At 50.0% G+C, this 12,487-nt stretch overlaps 1 protein-coding gene across 4 annotated transcripts in view; it reads right to left on the bottom strand.

The window, feature by feature from the left end:
• dock6 (dedicator of cytokinesis 6) overlaps nt 1–6,634 on the bottom strand; it is a 69,639-nt gene extending 63,005 nt beyond the window's left edge. For all 4 annotated transcript variants that reach the window (XM_088932454.1, XM_088932455.1, XM_088932453.1 and 1 more), the window contains exon 1: nt 6,480–6,634. In XM_088932454.1, the coding sequence (XP_088788580.1) occupies nt 6,480–6,529 (50 nt within the window). In that variant the 5' untranslated portion in view covers nt 6,530–6,634. The remainder of the gene's footprint in view (nt 1–6,479) is intronic.
• Nucleotides 6,635–12,487: the final 5,853 nt, after the last annotated feature.

Raw genomic sequence — 12,487 nt, forward strand, 5'->3', positions numbered from 1 at the left:
GGTGTTAACATTCTGAACCAGTTGCTACACAAAAAGAAAAAAAAAGGAAAAGAGCTGTCATCTTCTTTCTGTACCCCTGAGAGATTTAGAAGAAGAAAAAGTAGGGTGAAGTATCTTTTACTGACAGGTTTTCTCTCTCTGTGAAAACAGACTGGCTGCAAGCGTGCAGTGATAGACCCCCCACCCCAGAGGCACGATCCCACAGCTGAGCTTCCTCTCCAGTTTCACTCTCTGCTGTAATCGCGGTCTCAGGTCTGGGCTGCGATACTGTTGCTATGGCACTAGGGATAAGCGAATTGCATCTCCCAGCTACAGGCCTGACAGCTGCAGTTCTCCTGGGGGCCGACAGTGCACGCAGAGCAGACGCTTTGAAACAGAGCTTCTGTGAAACTCAGTCAGAACTCTTCTAGGGAGAATATTAGTCAAGAGGATCAATTAAAGTGCTAATATTTAGACAACATGTACTATTAAAGATCTCCTGGGTAACACTTTGCACTGGTCTACACTTTTGGACTGGAGTAGTATTTAGCAGGACCCACTGCAGCTCTGATTGTTAGGGTATGATGATATCTCACAGCCATGATTTCAAAATGTCTTTACATCTCATGACCAAGGTACCAGTCAGGAAAAGCCAGGAGATGTAAGACTTTTTGTTCCTGTGTAATATCCATGTCCTCTGGATAATTTATTAATATAAAATCACAAGCTCTGCAAAAGGTTCAGAGTGCAAATCAAGTAGCTTTTCTGCCCAGACACCAAGCCTCTGCCTCAATTTCAGCCCACTGTAGGAAGAGGAGGAGGAGGAAGCTCTGGACCTGATTAAAGGTTTCACAAAACCAAACTGTTCAAAGGAAGGGTATAGTCAAATAAAGATCAGCTTAATTTTGAACGCTATAAAAATAAGTACAGTACATTCTTTAACCTGGTATTTCCAATTATTTTTTATATAACCTTTTGGTATGGAACCGCCAATTCTTTTAAGACTTGGCTGCCACACTCAAAGGGTCCTCTGACTTGCCCACTATAGTGTAATGTGTCCTTTGACCCCCTGTGAGCTCCCCATCACCTGACAGGAGGGTTAGTGAGCACTGGAGGAGAGGCGTGTCTCTTACTGACATCACTGCAGGCACCTGGCAGGTCATAGGAGCTGCTGTTCAGAGAAAATCTAGAGTGTCCCGGCTAACTAAAGCCAACCCTACCCCTGGCAGCGCTCTGCCAATGTGCACCACTGAGTGAGGGACCCTTGTTGCAGTCAGGTACTGCTACCAACCCAAGGTTCTACAGATTGTTAATTAAGGAATAAATATACAGTAGTGACACAGCAACTCTAAGTCTCAGCCTAACCTCTTCATTAATTTTACACATTACTCCATTACACATTCAAGTTATGGAAATAATTTAAAGTATGGCTGCAACCCTTTGAAGCTCAGCGTGAATGTAAAAGTCCTTTTAAGTCAACAGGAAGGCAGATGAGAAGTGAAACTGCAGATGGGATTCAGTTCCCTCTGTGACATGTCAATGCAGTACACCTAACAGCAAAGGTGTGCTGTTACAGGACAACAGAATCTAACAAAGACAAGACAGAACGAAAACATCCTGAAGGAAAAGAGCCATGCTGGGACCCGGATAAGGAGGGCAGGGGAGGCTGAAGGCGGGCTGATCACAGAACACTGTGCCTAACATAAGCTTCTTCCTCCAGAGCTCCGAATGCAGCTCACAGGGAGCCCTGCAGATGAAACTAAAGCACTTTGTGATTGTTCCTTCTTTTGTTGAGCTCAGAACACAGTAAGACCTCATCAGGGACACTGGGAATCCCCAGGAAAAAAAAACACACGCAAGTCTGAAAATAAGAAAGGAAAGCAAAGCCCATGAACACCAGAGAGGGGCTGATCTAAGTAATCAACTGTAGACAAACAGGAAATAACCTGAGAGGACACTGAACTGTCCCTTCATCACGTAAACACAAGAGCCAGAGGATAGGAACAGGCCTTAAGACAAAATGGGCATTAATGGAATATTAGGAGAGTGTGCAGTACCTGGTGTAACTAGTACAGTTAGCTCTGTGGATTGCCAGCAAGTTACAGAAAGATTTGAGAACTCCATAACTGAACTGTTCCATACATAGTCAAGCGCATTTCTTGGACACAGTTAAAATCCTTGCATGTCAACTATTTTGATGTTTAGCCAGAAATGTCTTCAACAAAGTCAGGAGTAACTCATTTCTGGACTACTACAGTCAGGGATGCCTAAAAGATCTCAAACTCAGGTTATTGACTTGTGAAGGTGGGCAACTAGTTTCCCATGCTTTTAACAACCCATCAGAAGAGATTTCTAGCTAATCCATCACTAGGTAGACCCACAGAAACGATCAGAGCGCAGTCTCTGTGGGATAAGGACACTGTAGTGGTCTCAGTGTAGCTAGGTCAGGCAAGTGCATGTCTTCTGAGCCCCATTCCTCAGCTGTGCACAGGAAAGCCAATTTCTGCACAGAGCTTTGGAGAATCAGGAAATGGGCTGCACCTTCCCTCCCTTTCCTGCACTTCAGCCGACACAATGGAGCTGGAAACAAGAGGAACTTCACCGGTTGCCAGGATCATGCAAAAAAAAACATCTGTTGAGCCACCTCTTGCAGCATGCACTGACTGAAAGCTGAGATTCAAAATCAGCCATGGTGCGTATCACTCATGTCCACTCTAAACAATTAATTTCTTTGCCAGGGTGCCCTGTTAAGATCCAGAAAGGTTTCAGATTCTCCCCGTCTGCTATGATTATAATTTTGAAGGCTGACAGTTGAAATTTACTGTAGAAAGAAGTAACATCCGAATTAAAGAAATGTCTTGTCACACATCACAGGTATTTACACTGTATAACGGAATGTGTGCATCTCCTTTCACAACGTGGCCCCATGACTCCTTCACTCTGCCATTCCTTCCTGAAAGTGGCCAAGCATTCCTACGCCAACCCAGGGTAAGCATGGTAATCCCAGCAGAAAGAGTGCGTGTCTTTGCACATGGCAGAAGCAGGCCTCCTGACACAATCCTAACAGGATTAGCCAGTCATGCTCACCAACAGTCCCCCTGCCACCTTCTGGTATTGCGAGTCTGAAAGCTCCTCTGAAACATCCAGACTTCAGAACAATATAATGATAAGGATATAATGGCTTTATAATGCAAGAAATAAAAAGACTGCAATCCTGACACCTACTACAGCAATAAGTGCTCAGGTTTACTGTAAGGACACTACTATCCATGGCTACTGCCAAACAAACTTAATTATGGATGAGCAGCTTCAATGTTTGAAAGTTAAAACCAGAATGCTGGCATTCTGAAGCGAGGATTTGGTGTGTTTCCAAGCCCTCAGCAGTATCTCTAGTGTAGAACACATTGTATAAATCAGCTACCAAATTCTTATTTATTCATCTGTCTTCATGCGCATCAGCATCGCGATTGTGACTGGTGAAATGGCGCTTTGTTATTTCAACAACCAGGCCGACGACAAGCCAAAGGAGGATCTTCAGTCTCTGCAGACAGGCACTCCAGCCTGCCTCACGCCGGCCTGGCTCTCACTGACAAGGGCCCCCATCTCTCCGCACCCCTGCGAGACATCTCCGGCTCCGCGGGCCCCTTCTGCCTCAGTGCCATCTCCTCCAGCCTCCAGCCTGGGCCAGCGCCAGGGGAACACAGCAGGCTCAGGCGGGGGAGACTGGCTCTGTGCTCACACACAGAGAGCTCGAACAGGCACAACAGAACAACACACACAGGGCTGCTGAAGGCACCTAACAATTACTGAACTACAGAGCCTATCTCCAGGCTTTACACGCAGTGGTGAGTTAATGATCAATTGCTTCCAAAAAACAAGTATATCCAGGGGCTGTGACTCCCCGGGGGCATTCAGATCTTTGTTCCAAAAAAATCCTGAAATTACTGTTAAACAAGTCACCCTGTAGTTACAATATCTGTGTAGGCTTTAAAAATCCCTCAGTTAGCAATAAAAAGACCTATAAGTGGTCAAGGGCTCCCCAGAGCTTCTCTAAACGTAACCCAGAGGACAGAAGTGGAAACTAACAGGAAGTGCATTTAAAATCAAGATCAGGAGGCACGTCTTTACCTAAAGTGTGGTGGAAGGGAAGGTGGGAGCCATGTTGTTGAAGATGATATCCTGTTTTTTTTTTTCAGGAGATGGCTAGATGAGATCCTCAGATAAATTAACTACTAAGTACCAAACGGGTTCTCTCCAATGGAACCTCTCTCACGTACTTGACTCCTAAGGCTGGAGAGGGCCTCCTGTGGATCGGTCCCTGGCCACCCCTCTCCCGCCTTGAGAAGGGAAATCCCGGAGTGCTGTCAAACACAGTGCTCACTTGTTGCTCAGAAAACCAGTTTGGCATGCCTCGCCCCGCCTCCCCCGTCCATCAGGAACACAGAGCAACACCTTCCCTGCCAGGAGCGCCACCCCGCTGGCAGGCAGATCGACGGCAAACACACAAGGGAACCAGTCTCCCGGCAAGCACCCCTGGAGTCACGGCTGTGTCTGAATCAAAGCACCTGCTCTAGACCCACTCCAAGAGCAAACAGGTACAGCACGGCCACCTTCACAGAGGAGAGACAGCCCACAGCACAGCTTCATTTAACTGAGGAGAAACTGGTTACAGGGTCCTACATCATCTGCACAGAAAAGAGAGATTTCAGGGGCAGAGTGGTGAATCACAAACACAGCGAAAGGCACCCCACGTCTCGGGGCATCACAGTCCAGAACACACAGTATCCTGTATCTGCCTGAATCGCCAGTTATGCCTGCTGACTCAATCTAAATCCTAAGAAATAAATCAGGTGTCCCCTTGTGATGGCTATCTAGCTAGAAAACAGAACACATCCGAAAACATGTAAACGTTTTAACAACTTCGCGATCTAACCCTGCCATATTGTATTCTAAACCTGAATTAAAATGTAGTTACCAGCACCACAATAAAAATGAAGGACAGTCCTTTACGCCTGTGACATGATGAGTGAGATAACGTGATTACGTATGCCCTTTTGCTAAGCAGTTTACTAGGCACCCGGCCACACGGATTGCTAAACTGCGTTTAAACAGTAGTCATAGTTCGCTTTATTCGTTCTAGAGCACGTACGCACTGTTATGGGTGTTTAGTATGATCTGTATAGCTATAAAAAAGACAAACGTGAGGTCTCGGGGTCTGTCCGGTTTACCACACACGCAGGGAGGGGGGAGGCAGCCATCCAAGCTTGGCTAATACAGCCAGGCAGAAAAGTACGTTTTTACAGACTCGCTTTCAGCCGCAATGATGGCAAAAATAATAATTACGGGACAAAAACAAACACAGTTCATTGACCGTGGTGGAGGGCAAGAGTGCCTCTCGCGTGACTGACAATGGCAGGCGAGCAGCAGCAGCAGCAGCAGCACGGGGATTCGCACGAGCTCCATTAAAAACAAGAACAGTTTAAAAGTTTAAATCCACGCGCGCGCACACAAAAAGCCCAACCGACGAACAGCCGTTTTCGCACCGGACAGGCGCAGACGGGAACCGACTCACACCGGCTGTCTCCAATCCCTGATGTCGGAAAGGTCCTAGCGAAGAGCCGGGGCTTATCGGATATCTACAGGAAACTGGATACAATTCCCCCCCCAGTCCCTCCCTCTCGCTAATGATCCCAGGAAAACAACACCGACAATACAGGCGTATTCAGTTTCCCCACGGCCAAAATAAAAGTACCTGCGCCTCCTCTCCTCTTAATAATGTACAATCCGCAAGTTATTAATAACGACACCACGCTGCCTGTGTTTCAGTTCAGCTGCTGCCACTCCAGAACCACAACTCATATCGCCCTCAGCTCCACGCCTGCCCCTAGCAAAACAGTCCTCATCTTCGAAAACGAGTTGTTAAATAAATTGTAGCCTCTGCTATACGTCACCTTGCGTCCTCGCACACGGGGGATTTTTGCGGCGAGTCTGTATTCAGATACCGTTTCCTCGTTTAATTACAAAACACCAACCGGCTCTTAAAACATTTCAATGAACTGCAACGCCAGAGTTGTGCCGGGCAGTGTTTACTAAAAACAACCTCCCTTACTAAACAAAAACAAAAATAAGTTTAATTTCTGTGGCCGTGGTCAGAGCTTTCATTCCCGAGTGATCACTTATTTTTTAACACGGTACTGTTTGCGAGACGCTCATTATTTAACTACGTTGTGTTTAATCTCCTATGCCATTCTAACGATACCCCAAACCCCGCAGCTGTTGCGGACAAATACGTTGTGAAAGGAGTCACACGGGCTCAAAACCGAACCAAATTCACACTCCGAACAAAGACGGATCGGCCGCCAACTCCGAAGTGACACCACGCAGCTTGTAAAACTAGCCAGGAACCGGGTCCATCCCTGCACCAGCACCTGATAAACCGGCGACCGAAAACTAGCCTTAAAAAAAACACAAACATTTCACGCAACTCTTCTTGATCGTACCTGTTAATCTTGTGAGCGAAAGCCCTGCGCTCAGTGTTGGAAGCTGCCATCCCAGCCGCGATCCATACACGCTGTTTTTTCTCTCTCTCGCTCTTTTCCTTTCTTTTCCCAGATACGTTTTCCTTTCTCTCTCTCAATTACTGTACATTGTCCTCCCGAGCGACGCCGCTTCCTGATGCCGACAGCGTGACGGGCTGCCCCCTAGCCGGGGCCGGGGGAACTGCAGCCTGTGGGAGGGAGCGACCAGTCTCCTCTCTCTCCTGTGCTCACTCACACGGGACAGCTCCCAGACTTGGGATACGTCACGCTCATGTCTGATTGTCACATTTCCTAGAGATTGTCTTTGCCTCCAAGCAGCTTTGTTTTACACGCACGAAGAAATAAATACAAAACACATGTAAACGGTAATTATATAGACATTACGTATTATATAAAAGCCATCCGGCCATACAGCGGCACTGCGCAGCACTCCTACAGGAATCCGCACAGATCATCAGAACCTGTACATTTACTCACCCACAGACACCCCAAACGTCTATAATCGCACGATACCCCGTCGTGTTTGCACAGAACCACTAATTGCACCTGTCCTCCTTTACCGTGAGCTCATGTATTGAGTAGTTTGATTCAATCCGTGGTAAAGGGATTTCTCACTTTGTTGCGCCTGCATTGAGAGTCTCTGAAACGGCTATCTGGAGGCATCAGCTGGTGGTGTTCGAGATCCCAAACGGTACGAGTTAGGCACTGCAGCACAGCAGGGCTCAGTCTTACAGGCTCTTGCACGGAAGAGGACCCCGCAGCGTGGTCGCGAAAAGAGAGTCTGGGAGAAGGGCTGCTTGCAGGGGGTTACAAGAAGGCCAGCGTCGCTCCAGCAGCCTAGCAAAATACTGTAAGCGTCTCCGAGCTGCTCTCAAAAAACAATACCATTCTGTTGAACTGGTTTCTGGGCACTTTTTCAAAGTGCATACACAATGTTGTCACTTCTGAGGGAACTGCAGCAGGTTTCCTCACGCACTGATAGAGCCTGTGAAAGGGGACCGCGCACAGCTCTGCTGCTTTCCTGAGATACACAGAGAGCTCTGCTCAAGACTTCGCCGGTTCTAGCTGCGTGTGAAACGAAACAAAAGGGGAGCTTTATTTTCTCACTTGAGACGAGGGTTTTCGCCTGCCTTTGAACGAGTAAACAAAAACATATCGTGAAAACCACTTAGAGAAGAAATTACCTGAAATCTGGCGTGGATCACGGCGGCCCGGCAGGGGTCAGGGCTCGTCTAAGTGGGGGTCTTGGGGTTCAAATCCTGAGAGGGGGTATCGCTCAGATCACTCCAATGAAACGCCCTGCCGCAGATAAATATATACAGATACACAACATACGTATTTTTAAATATCGACAAATTAATAATTACTCAGGCATTTGGCGCCCATTCGTGTAGTACGCATGAGGCGATAGTCCAGCACTACAGTATTAAGATTTAAGGCGTTATCTGCTCATTTTAGTGAAACTTTTCAAACTCCAACAGCCTCCAGACTGGTTTTCCATTTCCCAACAAATCGATACCGGGGAAAGTCGGGATATGTCTCCCCTTCCCAGCAGCGAAGGGGACGGTATCATTGTCATGTTCTTTTTTTCTGGGGTGGGGGCTTTTATTTTTTTCTTACGCGCATTGTTATATATGAAATGTTTGAAAAAAGAAGAAACCGGTTAACTTTCGCCTTTACTGGTAACGGACTCTGGGTTTTACTGAAGCCCTAGCGTCGAGTTTTGACTTCGAAGCCCGGTGAATGTCGTCAGATATCAACAGGAGTACATTCATGGCAAAAAGTTCCTGTGAGAAAGATTTAATGAAGAAAAAAATCCATTGTTTTAAAAAATATTTTTTATTCTGCGATTCCCGCTCGGTTTCAGCAGTTGTTTTTTTTTACCAGCGCGACAGAGAATCACTGACCTCGCTGTGTCCTCATTCTCCCCGAACGTGCCCGCGCTCCGCCTCCGGGTTCAACGGCTTTCTAGGGAAGCACATTTGGTGTCTCGCGGCGCCACCTCGCGGTGCGAACGCGCACAGCACCCGTGAGCACGCCCGGCTGCGCCTTCGCGCGGAGAACCGAACTGTGCTCGATCCGCTGTTCATCTGCCGGGAGTCGTGACAGTGGTGGTGGTGATGAAGAGTTTAGTAGTAATACTCCAAGAACGGTTAACATGAACTCAATCGGGACGGTACAGCTGCAGGTCACAAATCTCTCACAGACCTATACATCATGCCCAAAGACCAGAGGCTTTGGGGAAGAAAAGGTCTCCCTTTGTTGTTGTGTTTTTCAAACTGTAGTGTCCGGCTTGGTCACAAGACTACGCAATGAAACAAAAACTCAGGGAAACTCTGGAAATCACAGACACTCTTTTACTTTAAATGGCCGTATTCTAGAGATAGCACCCAAATGCCACTGTGGGATATGCTGTCGCTTACACGGGTACGCCCCCTCCCGCGGTTCAGTTAGACAGTTAACAGCAAACCGAAGAGTGCCAACAGAGGACCGTCCACCTCGACCGGAAGCAGCACAGCATACAGGTATCCATTCATCCATTTCTTTGTCCGAGTCAGGGTCACAGGGGAGCCTATCCCACCAAGCAACGGGCATAACTGGACTCCTGTCCATCACAGGACGGACACACGGGCACAGGCAGTCACACTCACACCAGCGCCAGTTTCCCCAGAAGCCCATTGACGTTCCAGCTGGTCTTGGGACTGTGGGAAGCCATCAGAGCACCTGAAAGAAACCTGCACAGAACCGGGGAGAACATACAAACTCCAGGCAGACAGCACCCCAGGAACTGAGCTCTGTGCTCACCACTGCACCCCTGTGTCTTCAAGAGCTGAAAATATCTTGTAACATTCAACTTGTACCCTAGCAGAAAACAGAGCAGAAGGCAGCTCCTCAGTGTCCAATGAAGTACCTGAAGTCCAAGGAAGCTCTCTGGCACTCTGACAGGCTGTCCAGCCCACGAGAAGTTGGTTATCTCTTAGGAGGAATGGGAACAGCAGTGGGTTGAAATCTCAGTGGAGTCCACTCCGGAGTCCCACGGCCCACAAAGTCTACGATGTATCAGTCAAGCAGGTCTGCTCGACTGCTCGGCTCTGTCAGGCTGTCACTCCCCGGCGGCGCCGCCAGATGGCGACCTTGATCAGCGTCTCCGTGTACAACCGCTTCGCGTAGTTCGTGCAACTTGGGAGCTCTGCTCTTACTGTAGTCGGAAATCAGCTCAGGGAAAAGACGTTTTCCCACCAACACAGCAGCGCTGTTTTCCAAAGAAAACGTCTTGCGGGACAGAGACAATTAACATACAGCATGTGATTAAATTCTAATTATTCACTAAGACACACATACTAGTTTTGAATGCTGCTATACTGTATCAAGTCTCATATTGTTTATAGAAGATGCATAAAACCACCTGCATTACATTTTGTTCATTTTTAAGTTGTCATCAGTGCAATAATAAGATATAAAATTCAAACCATGGCTGGCCCTGGTGTGTGTGTTTGTGTCTGAGAGCTCTGTGATGGATTGGAGTCCGGTCCAGGGTGTGTGTGTGTGTCAGTGTGCCCCGTGATGGACTGGCATCCTGTCCAGGGTGTGTGAGTGTGTGTGTCTGTGTGCCCTGTGATGGACTGGCATCCTGTCCAGGGTGTGTGAGTGTGTGTGTCTGTGTGCCCTGTGATGGACTGGCGTCCTGTCCAGGGTGTCTGTGTGTCTGTGTGCCCTGTGATGGACTGGCATCCTGTCCAGGGTGTCTGTGTGCCCTGTGATGGACTGGCATCCTGTCCAGGGTGTGTGTGTCAGTGTGCCCTGTGATGGACTGGCGTCCTGTCCACGGTGTGTGTGTGTGTGTCTATGTGCCCTGTGATGGACTGGCATCCTGTCCAGGGTGTGTGTGTGTCTGTGTGCCCTGTGATGGACTGGCGTCCTGTCCAGGGTGTGTGTGTGTCTGTGTGCCCTGTGATGGACTGGCGTCCTGTCCAGGGTGTGTGTGTGTCTGTGTGCCCTGTGATGGACTGGCGTCCTGTCCAGGGTGTGTGTGTGTCTGTGTGCCCTGTGATGGACTGGCGTCCTGTCCAGGGTGTGTGTGTGTCTGTGTGCCCTGTGATGGACTGGCGTCCTGTCCAGGGTGTGTGTGTGTCAGTGTGCCCTGTGATGGACTGGCGTCCTGTCCAGGGTGTGCGTGTGTGTGTCTGTGTGCCCTGTGATGGACTGGCGTCCTGTCCAGGGTGTGTGCGTGTGTGTGTCTGTGTGCCCTGTGATGGACTGGCGTCCTGTCCAGGGTGTGTGTGTGTCTGTGTGCCCTGTGATGGATTGGCGTCCTGTCCAGGGTGTGTGTGTGTCTGTGTGCCCTGTGATGGACTGGCGTCCTGTCCAGGGTGTGTGAGTGTGTGTGTCTGTGTGCCCTGTGATGGACTGGCGTCCTGTCCAGGGTGTCTGTGTGTCTGTGTGCCCTGTGATGGACTGGCGTCCTGTCCAGGGTGTGTGAGTGTGTGTGTCTGTGTGCCCTGTGATGGACTGGCGTCCTGTCCAGGGTGTGTGTGTGTCTGTGTGCCCTGTGATGGACTGGCGTCCTGTCCAGGGTGTCTGTGTGCCCTGTGATGGACTGGCGTCCTGTCCAGGGTGTGTGAGTGTGTGTGTCTGTGTGCCCTGTGATGGATTGGCGTCCTGTCCAGGGTGTGTGTGTGTCTGTGTGCCCTGTGATGGACTGGCGTCCTGTCCAGGGTGTGTGTGTGTCTGTGTGCCCTGTGATGGACTGGCGTCCTGTCCAGGGTGTGTGTGTGTCTGTGTGCCCTGTGATGGACTGGCGTCCTGTCCAGGGTGTGTGAGTGTGTGTGTCTGTGTGCCCTGTGATGGACTGGCGTCCTGTCCAGGGTGTGTGAGTGTGTGTGTCTGTGTGCCCTGTGATGGACTGGCGTCCTGTCCAGGGTGTGTGTGTGTCTGTGTGCCCTGTGATGGACTGGCGTCCTGTCCAGGGTGTGTGTGTGTCTGTGTGCCCTGTGATGGACTGGCGTCCTGTCCAGGGTGTGTGTGTGTCTGTGTGCCCTGTGATGGACTGGCGTCCTGTCCAGGGTGTGTGTGTGTCTGTGTGCCCTGTGATGGACTGGCATCCTGTCCAGGGTGTGCGTGTGTGTGTCAGTGTGCCCTGTGATGGACTGGCGTCCTGTCCAGGGTGTGCGTGTGTGTGTCTGTGTGCCCTGTGATGGACTGGCGTCCTGTCCAGGGTGTGCGTGTGTGTGTCAGTGTGCCCTGTGATGGACTGGCGTCCTGTCCAGGGTGTGCGTGTGTGTGTCTGTGTGCCCTGTGATGGACTGGCGTCCTGTCCAGGGTGTGCGTGTGTGTGTCTATGTGCCCTGTGATGGACTGGCGTCCTGTCCAGGGTGTGTGTGTGTCTGTGTGCCCTGTGATGGACTGGCGTCCTGTCCAGGGTGTGTGTGTGTCTGTGTGCCCTGTGATGGACTGGCGTCCTGTCCAGGGTGTGTGTGTGTCTGTGTGCCCTGTGATGGACTGGCGTCCTGTCCAGGGTGTGTGTGTGTCTGTGTGCCCTGTGATGGATTGGCGTCCTGTCCAGGGTGTGTGTGTGTCTGTGTGCCCTGTGATGGACTGGCGTCCTGTCCAGGGTGTGTGAGTGTGTGTGTCTGTGTGCCCTGTGATGGACTGGCGTCCTGTCCAGGGTGTCTGTGTGTCTGTGTGCCCTGTGATGGACTGGCGTCCTGTCCAGGGTGTGTGAGTGTGTGTGTCTGTGTGCCCTGTGATGGACTGGCGTCCTGTCCAGGGTGTGTGTGTGTCTGTGTGCCCTGTGATGGACTGGCGTCCTGTCCAGGGTGTCTGTGTGCCCTGTGATGGACTGGCGTCCTGTCCAGGGTGTGTGAGTGTGTGTGTCTGTGTGCCCTGTGATGGATTGGCGTCCTGTCCAGGGTGTGTGTGTGTCTGTGTGCCCTGTGATGGACTGGCGTCCTGTCCAGGGTGTGTGTGTG

The sequence above is a fragment of the Atractosteus spatula genome, chromosome 14 (assembly GCF_055471065.1).
Source record: "Atractosteus spatula isolate fAtrSpa1 chromosome 14, fAtrSpa1.hap1, whole genome shotgun sequence".
In the NCBI taxonomy this organism is placed as follows: domain Eukaryota; kingdom Metazoa; phylum Chordata; class Actinopteri; order Semionotiformes; family Lepisosteidae; genus Atractosteus; species Atractosteus spatula.